This window comes from Nuphar pumila, chromosome 4 (genome assembly GCF_984573655.1).
Source record: "Nuphar pumila chromosome 4, dmNupPumi1.hap1.1, whole genome shotgun sequence".
Taxonomy (NCBI): Eukaryota; Viridiplantae; Streptophyta; class Magnoliopsida; order Nymphaeales; family Nymphaeaceae; genus Nuphar; species Nuphar pumila.
In genome coordinates this window covers 107806875-107819139 of record NC_143252.1, presented here as the reverse complement: position 1 = coordinate 107819139, position 12265 = coordinate 107806875, and the positions used below count along the sequence as shown (strand labels likewise).

The following is a 12265-nucleotide window of genomic DNA, read 5'->3' as shown; positions in this document are numbered from 1 at the left end:
GTTGTTTTAAACTCTCAAGCAATTTCTCGCGATATTATAGTGAGATTTTCGTAAATCTCACGATATTTGTCACACTGCTCCCACCTAACCTAATCCCATCGCCGCAACATCAGCGGCCTGCCACTCACCTCCCATCACCCCTGTCGCACGCATATCTCATCCCCCTTTTCATTTACAATTTTTCAATGAGGTGTGGGCCAAAATCTCTACTTGTGGGAAACTGTTCTCTAAATTGGAAAGCTAGGTTTTTAAAACTTGTGAGAAACTCCTAAAAATGTATGAAAAACCTATTTTCCATCAACCAATAAACTTGTTTCACATCACATGGGAAACCTACTCACTTAATATGGGAAACTTGATTCCCATATTTGGAAAACATGTTTTCCATATGTTTCTTAATCATTTCCATTAAATAAGAATTCCTTTTTCAATAAAAAATTGAAATACATGTGTTACTCAAAAATCTAATTATTTATTTTTAAAACTATTTTTTTTATATTTTTAATATTAAGAACACTGTGTATTGGATGAAATTGAGAAATTTCAAAATTGAATGTAACTGCATTTTTTTCTTATTTCTTGATCTATTTAAACTTATGTTGCATTTAAATGCTTTATTTATGATATTTAATTATTTATTACAAGTAAGCTGACTATGCACTCATTTACATTAAAATATAACTAACTCTATAGTAGTTTTATAGTTCTAGTCAATGTGTCATGCATTTTATTGAAAATAAACTAAGTCTTATTAGTTATCATAATGTTTGTAAAGAAGCAAATTTCATGCATATTCTCAATATTACACTTTTGCTCCATACACACACACACACAACATCACGTTTCTTATTTCACATGGATATTAGAAAGCCCCATTTTCCATTTATGTTCTCAATATGTTTCTCTTTTCTGTTTTTCCAATATGTTTCTCATTGGCGTTTCCCATAGTGGCAACCTTGGGTTTGGGCAGTAGTAGAGGGCTTGACCCCTAGAAACCACTTCGGAGGGATGGGAACTGAGCCCACGTGGTATAGATCTGTCCTGCTTTGTAATCTTCCCATACCCTCAGTTAGTTGGGCAGGTTATATGTTCCCCAGGGAACACTCACTGTAGCTACAGTGCATGTTTTGGGTTTTCATTGAGCGCCGCGTGGTGCTCAGAGGGGGTGTACGGGGGAGCTGTACATCCTGGAGGCTGATGTATGACTCCCCCAAACACCCCACTGAGCGCCAGGCCGCGGCTCAGTGGGACCCTCTCCTTGGTTAGGGTTTTTGTTTTTTTTTGTTTTTTTACTTTCGAAAGAGCCATTTCCCTGCCCCAAAGAGGTTTGGCCTAGTAGGATGGGACCTAGGCCGCTAGGCAGGTGGTCGATGTTCAAATCTTATAGGCGTCACCCCTTGCACAAGCCGAACTCCCGGGGGAAAGGGGTAAGCCCATAAAGTTTTACTCTGTCAGGACAGCAATGGTAACTACAGCAGGCACAGCCAGTGCGGCAAGGTCTTTGATTCTAGGGGCGGTTTCTCCCTATAAATATAATAAAAAAAAAGAGTCATCTCCCTTTTAAAGGCTAAGAATTGTTTTCTGGGTATATTGAGGTTTTAATCCTTTTTGGAGGAGTTTGCTCTTCACAGTTATATTCCTTTGCTGTTGATAATGGATTTCCTTCTTACATCCGTGGGCATAACCCTAAAACCAAACCATGTAAATCCAGTGTTTTTCTTTTTTCCCATTCTCTCTCTGTCTTCTCAACATTTCTGCGCTTTTGCCTTGTGTTGTTAGTTCTTTGGCAACATAACCTCTGATATCTCCTTTAAAACTTGGTCATTTTTTGTGTTTCCTAACCCAACTTGGTATGCGTGACACGTGCATTATTTGTATTGTTAGTTCACAAGTGGGTTTATGCACATCCCACTCACAAATCCAAAAGATTAAAATAAAACTTGTTTAGATCCACATTCTGTAAGACCCTAACAAACCCAAGATAACCAATTGCACACTACTGTCCCTAGTGTGTTGTGACATGTAGCATAAAAAAATCAGTGTTACAATGTTTCATTGATGATGGCATGAGTCATGATTCACCTCAACTGCACCAAATCAGGAATAATTCAAGACATAGGACCAAGCAGCTGAGTGCATATCAGGTAGGTACAGGCAAAAGTTTTTACCAAGACCCTTAGAAGGACTCATCAATGAACCAAGTAGTTCAACTGATCTCACCCAAGTCTGATTGTGTCTATGTGGTTCTTGACCGATACCACCAGCCTTGAGTTGCTTGAACAGACTTGGTCAAGTCTGTGCAACTCTTTTGACTACTAAACCATGGAGTGGATCACAGATGATGTGGTGTTCAGGCCAAGTCCTTGCATGACATTCATGGTGTTTTGCCAAAAAACCTTGTCATGATCCATCAACAATTACCATGGTCCATGGTTTTTTTAGTAGAAAAGAATCCCTTTACAAGAAAAAAACAGGGGAAGATACAAGTGCTGCTTTTTCTAAAAGGTTGCAGCTCCCACTAGTAAAAGTTGGTAAAGCTCTCCCCCACCATGATTTTTCATGCCCTTGGCGGTATCCAAAGCCAAACAACCAACCCCAAACAGTAAAACCACAAAATTTTCAGAAACTTAACGGTCAAAAAATTCAAATGATGGCAATGTATGGAGCTTCCTAAAAGCTACACTCCATAATTCTCAGACAACCAACATTTAGAAACACTCCAAATTCTCTTCTACATAGTGCTGGAATTTGTAGGGGTTTTCTATCTCCTAATTACCAGTCAAGGCTTCTGCTCTTCTATTCAATTCTTCAATTTGAAAATCTTCTGGAGCTTTTATTTTTATTGCATGAAGTATTATTGGCTTTCCGGTACTTCCTTTATACTGATAATCTCCAAATCTGAACCAACTTCTGCAAACTGCGGCCTTGCTATTTTGATGATTGTTGATGCTAAAAACTAGACTGGATCTGAAGAAATATGACAATGGAAACCGAGAGAAACAAGAAGAAATTTGGTCTAGTGAGAAGGCATTTACTCAAGAAGATAGTTGAGATTTTGGGATTAAGCAAGGAGAACAAGTTAATAACAGAAACCAAAACTCATTAGGAAAGAAAGATGACCAAGTTGCTTATTGAAAAGTGGCCATCCTTGAGTTCTGCTAAGCAAACTTAGAAGATGGTTTGTTGCTCACAGAGACCATATAGTTAATGGTTTTGGAATGTTAATACAACAAGTTTTTTTTTTTTCCTTCATAGATTTTTTTTAAAAAGGATGCTGTTAATAGGACGATTTATATGTTTGATAACCATCTCAAAATAGTATGTGCTCCCCCTCTATCTAGATTTGCATTAAAAAATAGAAGTTTGTATTTTTACAATGGCAGGCCTAAACTGATCGAGCTTATACATATGATAAAATGGTCTAAGAAGAGTGTAACTACAATCTTACTATAATATTGCCGATCTTATGCCAAGCCATCCACCCTATACTTACTGTCTATTGGTTATTATGCTTTCTTATCCTCTTCAAATAAGCAGTCTGGCCTCAAGCCTCCTTTGTTGGTTAACTTTCGCAATAAAATCCTCAACCCTCTTATTTAACTCATCAACAGGCAAACCACACTCTTCCTCAAAGTCCACGCCTTTCTTACTTTGTAGCTCCTCCTCATCGTCTTCATCTTCCTTCTCCTCCTCCTCATCTTTCTCTTGGTCTTCTTTAGTCCTCACTTTTATCACAGACTTTTCAATAACAGCCTTGTCTTCATAGCAGTGAACTTCCTTCTCTGCTGCAACAGAAACAGAGAGCCCTTGGTAGCTCTTCTTCCTCTTGATATACTCATCATAGATGTCTGGTGTTGAATTTGAAGTACCCAGAAGCTTGGATTGACCAACAAGGATGAATACAATGATATTTAAGATGATGAACAAAATTTTCGGACGAAGAACGAATTCGACAGTCTGGGGGACTGAAACAAAGAGAATGGACTTCATGCAGGAGCAGAAGGGAGGGAGCCAGAGTGGGCATGATAGAAACAAGCCCACCATAATGGTTGAGAGTGTGTATATGGTGAGCTTATGGAGGAAGTGGGTCTTCTTGTATTTGGCCACAGCTTGGAGTTTTTCCATCTGTATGGGGTCCATAAATGGATATGGTAAGAAAAAGGTCAAGTATATAACAATGAAAGAAGAATAAGGACTCACAATCAAGAAAAAATATTGAGGGAGGAGAGTTGAAATGTTTCAAGTGGATTGTAGAGGAATCAGAGAAGGAGGATTTCCATCCGACTGAAAATAGAGCAATGCAAGGGAAGATTTATATAGGAAGCCAAAGGTTGCTGCTTTTTTAGAGAGATGTACTTTATTGATAAAGCAGTGTTTGATTGGTGTGGTTTTTCCAACCCTGCTTTTTACTTGCTTTCCACCACTGCTGCTGATGGTTTTGAATGTATGCCATTTGTGGACATTTTACCAGCCAACCATAACATTAAAGAAAACCAAGGCTTCGCTTATTTCACTTTTAAGTGGGGAAACGTAGAGGACTAGATATCAACAAAGACATGTAGTTTTATTGTCTTTCTTTTGGTTTTTGCATCTTCCATGGGCCAAGCTCAATTATTGAACTCCATTCTCCGTTATTAATTTCGAGGAAAGATGGAGCGAGGGGTTACTTGGTGATCAGAAAGATGGGAAGGTTACTGTGGGACTAAAAGAGGTTTTGATTGCTGTACCATCTTTTACAATTGTGTCGGCAAGAGAAACACTACCTAACCTCCCCTAGCAACTGTTGATGATGATTGATGATCATTGATGAGATTGTGGGGGTGGGGGATCAAAGCAAGGGTTTAAGTTTGCATGAGTTTCTTGGAAGTGGGTGTCCCATGAATTTTTCAAAAGAAGGTGAAGTCTCCTACTGTGGGATTTCATCCCAATAATAGCATGTTTCTCATGGTTCAAAACAATACAAAAGCAATTTCAAAAGGCTTTGATTTAGAGAAAGATTTCCAAGATTCCCTCTGAAGGGTCCTAATGTTACTATGGAGAGAGAGAGAGAGAGCACTACATAACCCATGAAGATGTGAGGGAGTCGGTAATGGAATTAGAAAGTGGGATGTGGGACAGGATATTCTGGATGTGCTCCTTGTGAGAATCTGAAAATGAGTAGCTAAAAGACACATTGAGGCGGGTTAATTTGATTTGCTACAGTGTTTTCTGGTTTGCTTCTAGGCTAAGGCATTACATATTGGGGGGAATGAGTGGCTGGCTAAGCGTGCCCAATTGGACTCTCTCTCTCTCTTTATATATATATATATATATATATATATATATATATATATATATATATATATATATATATATATATATATATATATATATATATATATAGGAGATAAACCTGAACCCTGCGTGCCTTACTTGAGGTGGGCCAACCCCACAATGTGCTCAAACGTTTTTCTATATGTGGTTTGGGTGTTTATGGACTAGATGCACATTTGGTTCCTTATTTGAATAAGATCTGGATATGTGTGTATGTGTGTTATATTTATCAAAGGTAGGGATGTAAACGGGATGGATTTGGTTCGAATCCAGGTACAATCAAACCCAAACCTGATTTGAGATGATGATATCAGGTTCGGACATGGGTCCAATCAGAACCACCATAAGAGAAACCATACCCAGACTCTATAAGGATTACATGAACCAAACCCAGACTATACATGGTAAAATTGCAAAATTTTTTGTGTAAATAATGCTTTACCTTGCTAGTTTTGGTCTTTCTTTACTTACTAAGGTTGGATTCATACGTAAATCATTGTGAAACTAGGTCCAGTTTGTCTTAGCACGTGGCCAATGGCAAGAGTCAGGTTTTAGATTACATTTGGTTTAAATCAAGATGCAGCTTTGAACTGAACACCCTCCATAATGCCCCCCCCCCTAAGGTGGAAAATCTTAGCCTGACACCATCCCCTTAAGGTGTTTGGCTGCATACTTATCCAAAAAAACGAGTCAAGTTCAAGATATTTGTTGTTTTTATATTTACATGGATAAACCACCCCAGAGATCAGAGACCTAGCTGGGCTTGTTTGCCTGCCGTATTTACGGTCACTGTCCCATTGCCGTAAAACTCTGTGGGCTTATCCCTTGCCCTTAGGGAGTTGCCAAGCTTCGACTTGCACAAAGGGGTGACACTCATGGGATTTGAACCTAGATCACATGCCTATCTGCATAGGTGACATCCCACTAAGCCAAACCCCTTTGGGGGCAGTTCAAGATATTGCTTTATGAGGCAAAATGAGAATTTTTACACATTTTGCCTCATAAAGCAATATCTTGAACTGGCCCAAAGGGGTTTGGCTTAGTGGGATGATACCTATGCAGATAGGCATGCTGTCTAGGTTCAAATCCCATGAGTGTCACTCCCTTGTACAAGTCTAAGCCAAACAACTCCCTAAGGGCAAGGGATAAGCCCACAGAATTTTAGGCTGACAAGACAGACCGTAAATAAGTCAGGCAAACCATCTCAGCTAGGTCCTCTTAGTGAATGATGAAGAGGTTTCATCAGACACCTAAAAAACTAAAAGCAACAGATTCGGCTTGGAAATAAAGGGCCTAATCGAGGACGACCAAGCCATGAATTATCCGAGTGGGGCCACGAGTTTCGCAGAAAGATAAACATCCTCAATTCATATCAAGTACCTCCTTAATAGGGATGGCAGTGGGGCGGGGCGGGGCGGGGGACAAGGTTTCCACCCCCGCCCCGCCTCAAAATTTTATCCTCCACCCCCGCCCCGCCTCCGCGGCGGGGATGGATTTTATCCTCCACCCCCGCCTCCATCCCCGTTTCATACCCTTCATCCCCGGTCCAAACGGGGATGAGGCGGGGCGGGGCGGGGATATTGCGGGGAAAAGTGGTCGGGGCGGGGTTGGGGTGGGGATTAGGCGGGGATCGTGGCGGGGACGGGGCGGGGCGGGGAAAAGTGCACGTCCACCCCCACCCCACCTCCGCGGCGGGGATGGATTTTATCCTCCACCCCCGCCTCCATCCCCGTTTCATACCCTTCATCCCCGGTCCAAACGGGGCGAGGCGGGGCCCCGCTTTCCCCGGTCCACTGCCATCCCTACTCCTTAAGGGTTTAGATCAAAGAAGCATGCAATCACCTTTCACCCAAAGAAGTTACTGTTTACATGATGTGAATTTAGTCATGAAACTATTAGATAGGAAGAATCTCACTTTTTTTAATTCTTTAAAGTCAAGATATCAATGAGTTCAATCTCAACAGAGTTATCACCAAATGTTGGATCGAACTTTACAGATGTGTTTAACATGGTTTATTTACTGCATTATCAGATTTAATGGTGCAACTGCAAAAGATAGCATGACTTTATGCCCAACAATTCATAGAGAAAATGATCATTAAAAATGGCCCAAAATATCATGTCGGCATCAACTTTAACACAAGAACTTAGTAAATCAAACATGCTAAACAAGTATGCAGAATGCATCTGTAACGCCATATTGAACCAACAAAGTTTGCACCTATGACTTATAGTAGGGGTGGGCATCGCCGGTCCGGCTTGGGCCTGTTTAGAGCTCGACTCGTCGGGCTTTAAGTGCAGCCCAGCCTATTGGCCTATCGGGCCAATGTGAAGCGATTCGAGTCCAGATCAGCCTGGCCTAAATTCATTTGTAAATAGTAATAATTAACAAGTTCTCAACTTTTCATGCACCCAATTAATTATCTTTCTAGTTTTAATAAAAATTAATGTAACCAATTAGGCTATAGATTTTTATATTATTAAAAAATTAATAAATAACTCAGGTTCATCAAGCCGGCCCGGTAGCTCTCGGGCCCATGTATATAATAACAGGCCGGGTTTTGGCCCAGTACCTAACAAAACCTTGACCCAAACCCAGCCAATGACAGGCCGGGTCAGCTTGGCCCATCGGGCTGCCCGGCCGGTTGCCCACCCCTACTAGATAGTACAGTACAGGTTGACCATGATGCTTTGGAGGCACTACATATAATTAATTATATACCTATGGGGCTCTCCAGACAAATCTAGGACCCATACCCAAATGCATTATATATGTCTCACTCATCTGAACCTTGTGGGTCGGATCTGATTGAAACAGTTGGCCCAGCTTCTGATCAAGCATGAGGTAGAAAGAGATGGTTAAGCCTGTTTGGTTGGTCCACCAATATTTGATTAAATTCATTGTTCCTATGTATCAGACCCAAACCTTGCCCTAGAATATTACTTTTACAAGCATAACATCTCACTTAATTACATCTATGCAAACATGTTAACTCTTCATGCCGTCTAACCATGAATGGGAAAAAGCTGCAAACGTTTTTTGGCATGTTAAAAAGTTCGGGTTTGGGTTAAATATCCAACCACATTTGAATCCGTGTAGTCGGCTCGATTAAAAGAATCCAGTTAGTGCTTGGGTTCCAATTCAGTGATCGAATATGACTCTAGGCCAATTCCAAATCCAACCCAATGGATTGATTATTTGTAAAATTACATCACATTTTAAGCTAGGCTGCTAGCTGGTGAACTGGTTCAAATCCCATGAGCATCACCCCCTGCGCAAACCGACCCGTGATGACTCCCCGAAGGCAAGGGCTAAGCCCTCAGAGTTTTAGGCTGACAGGACTGAGACCATAAGTAAGGCAAGCACATCCAACGTGACTAGGTCTATGATCTTGGGGTGGTTTCTCCGAGTAAAAAAAAAAAATCATGCCTCCATAGAAAGTGCACGTTTGATTAGCCGGAAAAAAACTACCAAGAATTATTACAATGTAAGGATTTGGAATCGCAGAAAAAGAAACGCATGTGAGCACACAACATATATGTGGTTAGGTCAGTGTGACCTACCTCTACAAGTTGCACCCTCTCATAAAAAAATGATTACAATGTAAGGATTAACCGGCCATACGGTCATTAAGAAAATCAGATTCTAGATTTAAGGCAATAAGATATATAAGCCCTAATAAAAAAATTAAAGAAGGTGGTGATTCTTTTCTTAATGAAACGATCGGGGACGCTGAGAGAGGGCCATCTCAATGTCTGGAGTGCATGAGAGGTCATGCATGAGATTAAATTTGAAAATAAATTAAATAAAAGATATTTAATTTATTATAATTAACTAAATAAGATATCCTTATGCATAACAGTAGGATGAGAAAAGGAAAGACGGGGGTGGGAAACGGATTCCAGACCTTGGTTATTATAAGGAAATATCTCCTTCTCTGAAAAATTGATACACACAGAGAAAATGAGAATACAGAAAGTGTTCACAATACCTTCGAGAGGTTGTGACTAGGTCTCAGATCTTGGAGATGATCAACGTAATAACGTGCTCCACCTTGAACCGTCCTTATTTGATCATACAAAAATATAGACCATTACAAGGTAGTTAGAGATTTCTCCTTCCCCATCTTTTTTTCTTTAATTCGTTCATCTTAAGATCATTATGGGCGTTTGTTTCATTCCCTTTCATATATTTTCCTAAAAGAAGCTCTCTTTCATTGGAAATAGAGCCGCTTTTTTTTTTAAGACTAGCTGGGGTTCAGTTAAACAACTATACCATTGGGATTCGAACTTGCAACACCCCAACACAAGGTGATATGCACTAGCTGCTCCTACTACTAGACAAGCGGAGCCCCTGATAGTAAATAGAGCCGCTTTTCTATAAAGAGTGAAACAAACATATCCATAACTATCAAAATGGGTTTATACTTTCCCCACTGGGGAAGCACTTTCCCTCCAAAGTAGCCCCCCCTCAAAAGGAGGCTTCCTTCGGATGGAAGTGTAACAAACGCCCCCTTAATTTTCTTTGGTTTCTCAAACTTGATATTGCAAGCTATTCTTTTCTTTAGATTTCTTCTCTACCAAGCTATTAGCTGATCTACATTTCTGTCCGAAGACCAGCTTTCACTAGGACATGTCTCATATTAGCTTGTACCGATCCATTAACTTCAACACCTACTTAATGCCTATGAATGCAACTCGTTTTGGGTTTCAACCCCAGTCGAACCTATATTTCAGATCAGAATCATACCTCTAAATCTGTGATAGTCGTATCCAATCAATATCGGATCTAATCCAGCCCCTTTAAAATTTTCCAAAAGAACTACTACAAGGAACCGGCCATATCATGAATGCAAAGAGGATTGTAAGATCCAAATCATACGGGGATCGAAAAACAGATCCATCTTCAAAATCGAATATATTGTTGGGTCATGACCAGACTCATATCAGACCCGTTTATTTGCAAGTTCTCGCCCGTTTAACAAAAAAGAAAAAAGAGACGATAAAGCTCTCCTTTCTCTCTCTCTCCAAGTCATATCAGGTGATATGTCAAAGCACAAACCTTTTGTGCTTTTAAATCACCACCATATATGGATTTCATCTGTGTACTTGTGGCATCAGCACTTTTTGTGGGCCTCAATGTGGTGAGATGAAAGACATGGAAGGTGGTGATTTCATAACACAAGAAATTTGTGTTTTGACACAATCACTGCCTTGTTTTCTGTATGACGTCTTCATTTCTTATGAAATGAAAAAAGACATCACCTGATCTGATCTCTCTCTCTCTCTCTTGGTAGATGTTTATGCGATCTTGGTGATTTTCCACTCCCTCCTGCTGATGCTACCTTTCCTTTGTCGCAATCTGGGCAAGCGGCTCCGGCGTGAGCCCATTTTATCTGTCTAATGTTCTTTTCTCTTGTGCTTTCTTTATTTGTTTTGGCTTTTGTTCTTGTTCAGTTCATGGGTTCAACATTTTGTTGATCTTCATGAGTGGTAATATTGAATTACTTTCGGCTCTCTCTCTCTCTCTCTCTCTCTCTCTCTCTCTCTCTCTATATATATATATATATATATATATATATATATATATATATATATATATATATGTGCCAAGCGTAGCAATAAGCATAAAAATCCATTTGCCACATGCACCAAAGAAACAAAGGGCCAAGCGTAGCAATAAGCATAAAAATAACCATTTTTTTTTTAAAAGTGTATAATACCGACTTCATCATTCCAAGTTCTGAGGATCCATTTACAAGCATCATCAATAGGGAAATTATAAGCATATAGAGAAAGATAAAAACACTTATAAACTGTAATATGTTATTTTTCATTCCATTAATTAATCAAGCATAATTGACCAAAAATGCACTTAAAATTTCAAAAAGAAAAAAGTCACAAAGAAAGAAATCTCATATAAAAAGTTTTTTTTTTTTAAATTAATTATCTTCTTATTGCCGATTTGCAAAATAATCCCTGCCTTTTGAGATTTTGCAAATTGGTCCCCGTCTTTTGCATTGTTAGTGCAAAATAGTCCTTGCGTTAGGTTGGCGTCAACCTAACCTCGGCTAGGTATTGACCATGGTTATATGTTTACAAAAATGATCATTACACCTTCAGTTTGGCATTGATCATAGTTAAATGTGTTTTCTAATCGCAAAACAGTATCTACTTTATTTGTTTTTTTTGCAAAATGATCCTCCATGAAGGCAAAGAGAACAATTATGTGTACATAATTTTTGCAAATTAGTCCTTATCTTTTGGACCTATTGCAAAATCACATAAGGCAGGGATTATTTTGCAAGTCACCGATAAGTTGGGGACTATTTTGCATAACATCTTATAAAAAAGATAAAAATGAAAATTGACATATCGTGCTTGGGTGACAGAATAACAGTAAATCTGCTCTTCTTAGCACGAGAAGAAGTGAGTGAATACTTTTCCTCAAAAATTATAAGAATTTATTTGGATTCAATTTATATTTGATTTTTTTTTATCATTTGGATCTTAGTATTTGGTTTATTTGTAATAAATATTGGATTATGTATTGAATCCAATATTCAAGTTTGGATAAATATATCTTTTAAGAGAGTTATTATATTAGGAAGTTTACTTGAATTATAATTAGGAACTCTCGTCTATTTATAAATGAGCGAGGGAGCTTTGTACATTAACAGTTTAAAGTTGATGAATGAAATTATTATTTTTTCTTGAGTTTGTTTTGGTAAGAGTAGTGTAACGTGGAGCTTTTTTTGTGAATCGAAGATTTGATTTGCTTCACTTTCTCACTGGCACAGGATACTTGGTAATTCCTATAAGAATCTCGCATGTATGAAAGACGCTGCTCTGAACTGTGGTAGAACCAACCATGCCACCAACAAAACCTTGTACCACAATAAGGGTATCCTAACAATCAAAGTAAAGGAAAAGGAGAATCTTTGTTGAATCA

At 39.1% G+C, this 12265-nt stretch overlaps 1 protein-coding gene across 1 annotated transcript; it reads right to left on the bottom strand.

Moving 5' to 3' along the window:
• Window positions 1–3525: 3525 nt before the first annotated feature.
• On the bottom strand, window positions 3526–4125 carry LOC149840470 (uncharacterized). The gene has a single exon (XM_090005079.1). The coding sequence runs from the start codon at window positions 4123–4125 to the stop codon at window positions 3526–3528; it is 600 nt and encodes a 199-aa protein (XP_089861205.1).
• Between the last annotated feature and the right edge of the window lie 8140 nt (window positions 4126–12265).

Bases quoted from the DNA above. Each gene is read 5' to 3' on its own strand.
- LOC149840470 (XM_090005079.1), bottom strand. From the start codon at position 4,125: ATGGAAAAACTCCAAGCTGTGGCCAAATACAAGAAGACCCACTTCCTC.